This window comes from Herpailurus yagouaroundi, unplaced genomic scaffold (assembly GCF_014898765.1).
Source record: "Herpailurus yagouaroundi ecotype Mexico unplaced genomic scaffold, PumYag 67623, whole genome shotgun sequence".
Lineage (NCBI taxonomy): Eukaryota > Metazoa > Chordata > Mammalia > Carnivora > Felidae > Herpailurus > Herpailurus yagouaroundi.
Window position 1 is genome coordinate 4,450,417 of NW_024420424.1, and position 11,793 is coordinate 4,462,209.

General features: G+C 34.1%; 1 protein-coding gene across 1 annotated transcript; it reads right to left on the reverse strand.

Annotated features, from left to right (window-relative positions):
* Positions 1-6,144: 6,144 nt before the first annotated feature.
* Positions 6,145-8,956, reverse strand: TENT5D (terminal nucleotidyltransferase 5D). The gene has a single exon (XM_040467907.1). It carries the CDS (start codon positions 8,939-8,941, stop codon positions 7,769-7,771), a length of 1,173 nt encoding a protein of 390 aa, XP_040323841.1. The 5' UTR covers positions 8,942-8,956; the 3' UTR covers positions 6,145-7,768.
* Positions 8,957-11,793: the final 2,837 nt, after the last annotated feature.

Below are 11,793 nucleotides of genomic sequence, written 5' to 3' on the forward strand. Positions count from 1 at the left end.
TGGCTTAGTCGGTTGAGCGCCCGACTTCGGCTCAGGCCATGATCTCACAGTTCGTGGGTTTGATCCCCACATCAGGCTCTACACTGACAGCTCAGAGTCTGGAGCCTGCTTCAGAATCTGTGTCTCCTTCTCTCTCTGCCCCTCCCCCACTCACGCTTTGTTTCACTCTGTTTCTCAAAGATAAATAAATGTAAAAAAAAATAAGAAAAAGAGTTGGATGCTTAACTGACTGAGCCACCCACGCACCTCTGAGACACAGTAAGTTCTTAAGAACACTTCAAAAGTTTTGCAGTAAAAGATCAAAATTGGTGCTGTGAACTAGAAGGCTGAAAAGGTACCTAAAACATTTATAAAGCTATATTTATATTCACTGCTTTCCTAAAGTGAATTGTTTAACGATAAAATGTAGGTCTGTCTTGAAATAGTGTAGGAAATCATACAAGTTTTACTGGGTGCTCAGCAACTACATTTAGATGTTTCCATTTCATTTTCCACTCAGTGACTATAATTCCTTTCACTGATATTTTCTTTCATGCTTAACAATTGGATTTGAATTAACTGAAATTTTAAACACATATTTGAGATAAATTCTTAAGTATTCCATTTGTTCTCTAAGCTCTGAAGTTAGATCTTCTAACTTTATTCTATATTGGATTGTTTTACATCTAATAAAATGGTATTATTGTAGGGATTTTCTCATATCCAAGTTAATTTTGGTCTTGTCTATATGGGGAAAATGCAGTTATTCAATGACTTGGACTGTAATTAATTTGGAACCACTTTTCCTTATTGATTAATTAGTGACATATTTCAATTATCTGGACAGCTGCTTTGTTTTGCAGGTTGAAACATTGATTTAACATCCAGAATTTTAAGGAAATAACTTTCTATTTGCTCATGCTTTTCACTGATTTCACTCAATCTGAACAAGGACTATGTGAAACAATAGCCACAAGCTGTCAAAGAGAACTTTAGTTTTCAATTAAATGTAGTAGCATTCTATGGACATAAAATAGATTTTTTTTCAGAGATATATAGGATTTGCTTTAAAATAGTGGGATATTCTTATTTAAAGAGCAAGTAAGAGTTTGCTATTTCACCTATGCTTTAGCATCAGTCATTTGTAAAGTGAAAACTTAAAGAACTTAAATTGGACAAGATAGTCCCAAGACAGTATCATGCAATTATAATGGATTAAGATCTGGAAAATTCAGATAATCCAACAGGTTATTTCCAATATTTACTGGAAGACACTTATGCTCTTTGAGTGAAAATAATAAATACTAAAATTTTTCAATAAATGTAATACACAATTATAATTAATGAAGGTGAATCATCTATTAATAGTTTTATAAATTAATGTGACATTATTATATGGGAATTTAAAAATTTTATAAATTTATATACTCTAATGTATAATTTTATGTATTAAATCTAAGTTTATGGGGGGGGACTTTGTCCTTTTTATTTTTTTTTTTAATTTTTTTTTCAACGTTTTTATTTATTTTTGGGACAGAGAGAGACAGAGCATGAACGGGGGAGGGGCAGAGAGAGAGGGAGACACAGAATCGGAAACAGGCTCCAGGCTCCGAGCCATCAGCCCAGAGCCTGACGCGGGGCTCGAACCCACGGACCGCGAGATCGTGACCTGGCTGAAGCCGGACGCTTAACCGACTGCACCACCCAGGCGCCCCGGGACTTTGTCCTTTTTAAAAGTTCAATTGGTTTGATTTACAATTTTCATATATACAAATGAAGTTGAAATGAAACTTACTTAACTTTAAAAAAGTTCCAAGAATTATACAAAAGCACATAACACTTAAAATGATTTTGACTATTTCTTACTAAAAGTTAACTTATAACTTACCCCAGTCTGAACTCTGGATGATAGTCATGTAAGTGATTTCTCCACATTTAGTTGCCTAAAATTCTTAAGGAACTGAAAAGTGAATGTTTAAGAATCATGGCCTTTTAATTCAAGTGTTGTGTTTTCTAAGAGAAATCTTGAAAAATTGGAGATCCTAGAATTGGATTCTCCACAATGCACACATGAAAGTTTTCTTCTCTAGAATGGAATCATCTATGATTACAATCTTGAGTCAATACTTTTGACATTTCCAGACTCTTCCCTCACTTGGAACAGTGTCAGTTTGTCTTTTGGTACTAAAAACAGTAATAAATAACCCTTAGACTGCATTTTTTTTGCATCTTATCACTATGAACACACAGAGGTATCATTTTAGTAAACAAGGGAAAGGTGGCACAAAAACAGAAGGAATTAAAAACTTGTTCTTCAGGAAAATGGATTATGTGCCCCCTTTTTGTAAACTGTCAGGATTACAATTCACATAACCCTTCTTCAGAGGTATTCGCCTTGACTTAAGTAAACAGACACTGAATTTAATATAAATCTACTTATAGAATATTAAATATAGTCCTCTACCTTTCTAAAACACATAACCTCCCCAGCACGATTTTCATTTCAGGACACATATTGTGTACCTAGAAGATGATGATAACTTTCCCTTTAAAAATATATTTAGATGCTTTTAAAAGAAGTAGATTTTTAACCTTAAAAACTCTTTTAATTTATATTATTTACCTGCTGACATGATCTGAAAGCATTTCACCTGATAATAAATCTTGAGGAGTTACAGTAAGACAGAAGTTATTTTGACTTCACTGCCTGAGATACCATTGCTTTTTGAAGGCCTTTATTTTTTTTAATTAATTAATTTATTTATTTAGAGAAAGACAGAGCACATGACCGGTGAAGGGCAGAGAGGGAGAGAGATAATCCCAAGCAGTCTCTGCACTGCCAGTGCAGACCCTGACATGAGGTTCAAACCCACAAACAGTGAGATCATGACATGAGCTGAAGTCAAGAGCCAGATGCTTAACCGACTCATCCACCCAGGTGCCCCTTGAAGGCATTTAATCCTAAGTATCCCAAAGCTACCCTACAAAACCCTCAAAACCATAAAGAAAATAACTTATGTAAAAATCCTTTTGTTCAAGGAGGTCACATGTAAGGCTTAAAAAAAATTATTTTCAATCCTCTTTATTCAAATATCCACTAATATATGTTCGGGTTGAATAATTTTATTGGGGAGAGGTGAACATTTGTTAAAACTTTTAAAACAGACATTTTAAATGTAAATGACTATGTAATACCAGTTTTTATTTAAAAACATTTTATTAGTGACTACTACAAATATACTGGAATTCCTTTTTTAACTGATTTTATAACTTAAAGATATTACAATATCTTTATTATTTTTCCATTTGGTATTGAAGCCACATTTTATATAGAAATGTTTTTTATGTTGTCTTTCTATGATAAAAATGAAATTTCTGAATAAGATATTAGTGTGAACTTTCATATCACTCTCTACTGTCATTTTCATGGAGACCAATCTCCCCCACTGATTATTAGCATACCAATGTTAAAACAAGAATTCAATCTTAGGATCCTGGGTTCTCTAGTTGAGCCAAAGGACCAAGTGTGACTTGGTCACATTTTATTTATAATGTAAAGTGGACTACTCACTAGAATTTTAGAGAACAGTTCAAATTCTACCACCAGTCTACAATTTATAACAAGTAAATTTTCATAAATCATCATGAAACCACTTAAATTGGATTTAACAGGGTTATTCAATCCATCACTTTTAATTTGGAATCATAAGAGAAAATTTTGCAAAGAGGGCTCTCTGAAGACACTTCTCTCTTAGGACACTTATTCATTTACAGGGGTTATTTTCTTGCTCTTTCAAAGACTACATCTAAACAAAAAGGGGTTTCTATTGTTTCAAACACTAATGCAATTCATTTAGCACTACTTGTGACATAACAATTTTGTGAAAAATAACTTCACATCCCCCATATTAAAGAAAAACAAAACTAGAAGTGTAATGTGTTGAGCTTAAATATCACCTGTTACAAGTTAAATTTATTTACAGACACCATATACTCTAAATGGTATGTTTTTGCTCAAACTGACAAAATTTGAGGAAATCTGTTTCCTTAAGAAAACACCTAAAAGCAATACAATGACATTTCAACAAATTAGCTCCTTTCATTTATATATGCTAAAAAAGTGTTCATAAAAGGGAGCAGTGGATCAGCAATACGATTTCCAAACTTGTAACTTTTAACATTGTAACATACAGAATATGACCACAAAAGAACAGAAGTGAAAAGAAAACATCATTAAAAGTATTTTCTTTTACAATGCAAAGCAAATAAATCCTAAAGTACTTTAAAATATTGGGTTTTAGGGGCGCCTGGGTGGCGCAGTCGGTTAAGCGTCCGACTTCAGCCAGGTCACGATCTCGCGGTCCGTGAGTTCGAGCCCCGCGTCGGGCTCTGGGCTGATGGCTCAGAGCCTGGAGCCTGTTTCTGATTCTATGTCTCCCTCTCTCTCTGCCCCTCCCCCGTTCATGCTCTGTCTCTCTCTGTCCCAAAAAAATAAATAAACGTTAAAAAAAAAATAATAAATAAAATAAAATAAAATATTGGGTTTTAGGCCTTGACAAAATGGTCTTTATAAGAATACTTTTCAAACTGTAGTCCCACAAACCTCCCAATCCTGTTTTAATGTTAAGTTACAGACTCAATTATTTTTTTTAAATCCTCTATAAATGGAACTGCCATATTCATAGATCAATATAATTTTGATAAGCATTACAAACTTTAAAACTTCAAATTTTTTCTCAATTGTAAACTTTTAACTCTCTATATTTTCAAAGATGGATGAATCCTTCCAGATAATAGATCCATGCATGAAAAGAGTTTTAATCATATCTCAGACATTTTGCATATTGACCCTTATCAATACCTAAAAACTAAAATATGGCTAAAGGCAAATTTTAAAAATTGTTTATTTTGCATGAATTTTAATAGAACATTTCTGAGATGATATTAACAAATGGAATTCGGGCCTAGGATATTTTCCCAGTTTTTTGGAGAAGTTCATAACTGTTTCATCTCTGTTATTTTGTCTTTAATTTAAATAACTTGTCTTCAACTTTCCTTGACAAACTGGACATCAGTCACTATCAGAATATCTCTGAATTTAAAAGCTACAAATAGTCTACTAAAATAACTTTAATAATTATGTGAAAACATCTGTGAAATGCAAGAATATTTTGGTTTAAAAAAATATGTACCTATAACTAACACCAACTGTGTCCCACTGATATGAATACTAGAACTATGTCAAATGATTTTTTTTTTTTTGTTTTGTTTTGGTTAGGTTTCTGAGAAGAAAAAACAATTCCCAAACTAAGACTCAGTGTTGAATTTGTATAAAATAAAAGAGAAAAAGACACCATTTCTCTCTTGTAATGAAATGACATATGCTCTAGAGTCAAATTTAACTAACATCTATTAACTCCTTTAGGCAAAGAATCTGGAACTTTTTTTATAGGAAAATTTTCCCATTTATTATCTTAATGAACAGAATGAGGTAATACTGTATCTTAAGAAAACTAGCCTAATCCTGGAGAGATACTCATACGCTATTAAAGATAGATATTTTTTCTGTTTGGTTAGAAGCAAAGGACAGCCTAGCTTGGAAAGAAAACCATGAGAGATCAAACTATAGCTTTCTCTTTAGTGATACCATTTCCATTCAACAGGTTTGGATTCTCTTTCTTGAGAAAATCTTATATACCAAGTCTGAGCTTTTATACTACAATGAAAACACATATCTGAAAATGTTAGGAGTAAGCTGGTAGCTTTCAGGCCATTCTTCCAGCAGTATGTAAAGCTTTAGGAGAACACCATAGAGAATTTCCTCTTTAGGTAAAAAAGAGTTCAAATTCTCAATAGAACCAAAGAAAACTAAGGGAGCACATGAGGGATGTTTCCAAACAGCTTCAGAATTCTGCTATTCAGCATAAAATTCTATGGAAATACTGAATCTTTACCCATGACTCATAACTACTATAGTTCTTTTATTCCTAAATACTTTTCCCATATCTTTTGGAATTGTTTTTTGGTACTTAAACATAGCATATACTATTTCAGTTTTATGTGCAAGCACTCCCCCAACTGAAAACTAAAGATTATACTTTAGTACAGAAAGATAATTTTTCAGCCAATACACTATGTTAATAGATTACTAAATTTTCTCTTTAATGTGGTATTTATAAATTCTTTATTTGTCCCAAGCAAAGAGGTGAATCCATATAATGTTTAAAAGCCTCAGGGTTGTATGATTGATAAATATATGCATGTGTAAATACACATAAATACATTTTAAATATAATTCTTTAAAAATATACTGATGGCCAGTGGTGTGGTGGTATAAAACATCTTGGAAATATTTATTTGAAAATGCCATATTTTATGTACTTTTTGTGTCCAGTACTGTAATACAGAGAAGACAGATTAAGCACAGTTTATAAGTGACAAATTCTCAGAATATGCCTTTTGGATCATGCTGTGATGAAAAAACTTATGATGGTCAATGAAAACTGAGATGGAAAAACAAAAAATCAGAAGCAAGTTAAAACGGTGAAGTTGTCTGATGGTCTTCTCTATATTCATTCAGGTTGGTTCATCTTCTCTCATCTCCATTAATATTGGTTATGCATTATTTTCTTCATTATGGGAAAAATATTGTTTTAATTCTATTGGTAGATCTGCTAGCAGCATACCTGATGTAGTAGGCAAATAGTCAGATACCTGATGAATGTATGCAATTGTTGGATCAATTATAGTATTATGCAAAAACTCACATGAAGAGGCACTTGAGTAGCATGTTAGAAACTGATCTTTAGTAAGAGCAAAGTGAAAAAATGCACTTCAATGAACAATAATGAAAATATTTTAACTTACTGATACTGAGTATCTCCAGATATATTAATACATTAGACAAATAGGTCCTAAAAATGATAAATACCATCCATAGCTAAAAAAAACATTGCCTGTTTTTTTGCTATCTGCCATTTAGAGTCTCTAACAGATAATGATAAAAAACGTTCACATTCATAGTTGGTCATTTTCATTCTTTTCAACTTATTTAGGGGAAAAAAATGAAGACACATAATTTTGATCGCAGTATTGATTTTACAGCTGGATGGTATTATTCTTCAGATCAACAACACTATTTGACAGTTAACAAATTGCTAATGTCCAGTGTTTTTAAGAAATATTTTTTCAGTGTTCCTTGAAATAACAGTAGGATTTTGTATCTAACCCAATTTAATTGGAAAGCAAAATAAGTGCTTATAAAGTCCAGAGTTTTAATCTCTTCTGAATCTGTTGTCTTTGAAATTAGGCATTTTTGTTAAGTATGGAAAACTCAGTGATGGTAATATTCACCAGAAAAAAATGGTGAAGTGAATGAAACACAGGAATTGACTGAATAAAAAAAGGTTGGCACTTATCTTTACTGTACCTTTGAATTTGAAAATATGAGTCTCTTATATTTTAATCAAAGATTCAGGCATCTGTCATGTATTTTTCAGGACAAATTTGAGTCTTACTTAAGACTTAGTAAGATCTGAAAATCATTTTAAGTGGTCCACAACATTTGAAAGTTATTATAGCTAATTAATAACACTTGAAAATAATTTACAGTGGTCAGTTTATAGATGATATTGTACTTACTATGATGGTTTAAGTTATAATTAATGGAAAATAGTTGATAACTGAAGAAATATAAAAAATAGATTTTAATTTTATGGATTTTGGAAACTTGCTTTTAAGAGGTGTTTAATTAAAGCAAAGTTTCTGGGGTGTGTGTGTGTGTGTGTGTTTAGACCATACCATTTGGCACATGAAAGTGCAGTGGTTGGTATGGTTGGAAAAAAATCGGTGGTGGTCCAGATGTTACATAATAATTAGGATACCCTCCCTCAGCAGCAAAGTATGGAGCAGGCTGATAAAAGCAAGTTACATTGTCTGTATTGGGTAAAATATTCTGTTCTCCAAGTACTTTTAAGGCCATAAGGGTGATCATATTGAGTGTCTGCCTTCTTTCATGACCCATAAGGCAAACAGTGCTTTCATTCACAACTCCACGCAAGGTCATAAGGTAGTCATATTTGCTATTTTCTTCACCTATGAAATGGTTACGGAGGTATGATTCAATCTTCTTTTGCTGTTCTACTACATCAGGAAAATCAATGAAGAATCTAGAACACATGTAACGTTCCAGTGTCTTGATTTCTGCTTCACAAGCTGGTTTAAAATCACGAACCAGCAAGTTGCTGTACTTCAGAAGGCCACCACCTCTAATCTCTTCAGGTTTTCTAGTAGATATAAGCTTGTATTGCAAATGTGTCATTGCTTCTTGGAAGTCTCCATACATGCTTTCAGCTCTCACAACAGGATAATATTCTTTGGTTAGCCTAGCATTTTTGTCACTGTAAAATTCTAACATGGGATCCAAAACAATTTGAAAGGAATCAACACTAAATTCAAATTGCCGTCTGAGTGAATTCACAAATTTTAGCTCTACATTTTTTCCAGTGTTGTTTGAAAGAGAAATGAGACTCCAACGATCATGCATATTGCAAACTTTGACCATCTTCTGCACATAAGCCTCTTTCATGGTCTTTAGGGTGATCTTTTCCTTTTTCACACCTTTTGGTAAAAAGTCCAGTAGACAACCTAGAACTGCATCCTTAATAACTTGAAATTCCTGATCACTTGGTAATTCAACACCAAAAATAACATCAAGATCCTTATAGCTGATTCCACTGTGGCTTGCAAGTATATAACTGGCTGTGGAACCATTCAATCGGGAATCTTTAACAATAATTCCTTGCTCTATCAATTGGTCTTTCACAACATGAATGATATCTTTTGGTTTTACCTCCAATGTGGGGAAATTTCCCCTTCCATGAATTGGAATTACTTCATCTAACACTTGATCCAGTATTATAACTTGATCCCAAGTGAGATTGCTAAATCTGATTTCAGACATTGTAAGATCAGGAGATCAACTAGAAAGCAAGCAAATATTGAGAGGAAATGTTAGCATCACAAAATCAGTGTTATACTTAAAGCATACGAAAAAGTTAAAAATAGACTTACCCTCATAAACAAAACTAATACTAGGAAGTAAATTGTCACTGTTCCTAATTGTGTTTAAATATATTTTTAAAGTTTTTATTTAAATTCCAGTTAGTTAACATACAGTGTAATATTAGTTTCAGGTGTACAATATAGTGATTCAACACTTTCATTCAATAGCCAGTACTCAATCTCAGCAAATGCACTCCTTAATCCCCATCACCTATTTTACCCATTTCCCCACCCACCTTCCCTCTGGTAACCATAAGTCGTTCTTAATAGCTAAGTGAAATAAAAGCCACTATGATTATGTCAAAATTGTTAGATCCACTAGTGCATGCAAACAGACATTCTCAAGGAATTGTTAGAAATGTAATTATTTTGTTATGTAAGATGGTGGCCTTTCTCAATCTTTCTTCATGTAAATACTATAATGATTGTATTTGGTATAATTTTTTTTTCATGAAATAAGCATAGTACATCACTGACATTAGTTGTCATTAATTTCAAGTGAGATCAAAGAGCATGTCTGTGTGTGTTAGACCCAGCTGACTGAAGGCATGATGTTTAGAAGCAATGCATAGAATCTTTAATCCAAAAGATTTAAGGAATTATGGTTTCATATATATTACTGCTCTCATTTTAAAGATTACTGAAGTCCATTAGGTTATGAATTCCTTGAATTGCCTGAGGATATAAGGATAGTACCTAACTTATCATCTCTTCTATGTGCCCAGTAACTCTAAGAAATGTTGAAGGAGGAGCACCTGGGTGGCTCAGTCGGTTAAGTGTCTGACTCTTGATTTTGGCTTAGGTCATGATCTCAAGGTTTGTGAGTTCAAGCCCCACCTTGGGCTCTATGCTGACAGTGCACAGCCTGCTTGGGATTCTCTCTCCCCTTCTCTTTCTGCCACTCCCCTGCTTGCACATTCTTTCTCTCTCAAAATAAAGAAATAAAAAGAAATGTTGAAGGAAATAATAAATGTCATTTTAAAATGAAGAACAGGGAAAAAATGCAAAACAGGGGCACCTGGGTGGCTCAGTCGGTTGAGTGTCTAACTTAGGTTCAGGTCATGATTTCATGGTTCTTGGGTTCCAGACCTGCATCAGGCTCTGTGCTGACAGCTCAGAGCCTGGAGCCTGCTTTGGATTCTGTGTCTTCCTCTCTCACTGCCCCTCCCCATCTTGCACTCTCTCTTAAAAATAATAAATATGTGGGGCGCCTGGGTGGCTCAGTCGGTTAAGCGTCCGACTTCAGCTCAGGTCACGATCTCACAGTCTGTGAGTTCGAGCCCCGCGTCAGGCTCTGGGCTGATGATGGCCCAGAGCCTGGAGCCTGCTTCCGATTCTGTGTCTTCCTCTCTCTCTGACCCTCCCCCTTTCATGCTCTGCCTCTCTCTGTCTCAAAAATAAATAAACGTTAAAAAAATTAAAAAAATAATAAATATGAAAAAAACTAAAAAAATAAATAAATAAAATGAAAAACAAATGAGACTACTATATTTTTCTCCAAAATGGGGGCAAAGATATAAAAAAAACTGTAAGATTCCTGAGCTTTAAAAACTGTTTTCTGCAGATATACAGTATGATATGCTCAGGAAACTTTACAGTTTGGAGTTAAGAAATTTAAAGTTATAAATACTATATATGCTTCATAAGGTCCCAGTAATTCACTTTTGCTTTTAATTCCCTTGCCTTTGGGGATGTGTCGAGTAAGAGATTGCTACGGCTGAGGTCAGAGAGGTTTTTTCCTGCTTTCTCCTCTAAGGTTTTGATGCTTTCCTGTCTCACATTCAGGTCCTTGATCCATTTTGAGTTTATTTTTGTGAATGGTGTGAGAAAGTGGTCTAGTTTCAACCTTCTGCATGTTGCTGTCCAGTTCTCCCAGCACCATTTGTTAAAGAGACTGTCTTTTTTCCATTGGATGTTCTTTCCTGCTTTGTCAAAGATGAGTTGGCCATACGTTTGTGGGTCTAGTTCTGGGGTTTCTATTCTATTCCATTGGTCTATGTGTCTGTTTTTGTGCCAATACCATGCTGTCTTGATGATGACAGCTTTGTAGTAGAGGCTAAAGTCTGGGATTGTGATGCCTCCTGCTTTGGTCTTCTTCTTCAAAATTACTTTGGCTATTCGGGGCCTTTTGTGGTTCCACATGAATTTTAGGATTGCTTGTTCTAGTTTCGAGAAGAATGCTGGTGCAATTTTGATTGGGATTGCATTGAATGTGTAGATAGCTTTGGGTAGTATTGACATTTTGACAATATTTATTCTTCCAATCCATGAGCAGGGAATGTCTTTCCATTTCTTTAAATCTTCTTCAATTACCTTCATAAGCTTTCTATAGTTTTCAGCATACAGGTCCTTTACATCTTTGGTTAGAGCTATTCCTAGGTATATTATGCTTCTTGGTGCAATTGTGAATGGGATCAGTTTCTTGATTTGTCTTTCTGTTGCTTCATTGTTAGTGTATAAGAATGCAACTGATTTCTGTACATTGATTTTGTATCCTGCAACTTTGCTGAATTCATGTATCAGTTCTAGCAGACTTTTGGTGGAGTCTATCGGATTTTCCATGTATAATATCATGTCATCTGCAAAAAGCGAAAGCTTGACTTCATCTTTGCCAATTTGGATGCCTTTGATTTCCTTTTGTTGTCTGATTGCTGATGCTAGAACTTCCAGCACTATGTTAAACAACAGCGGTGAGAGTGGGCATCCCTGTCGTGTTCCTGATCTCAGGGAAAAAGCTCTCAGTTTTTCCCC

Coding starts and splice junctions, on each gene's coding strand:
- TENT5D (XM_040467907.1), bottom strand. CDS start 8,941: ATGTCTGAAATCAGATTTAGCAATCTCACTTGGGATCAAGTTATAATA.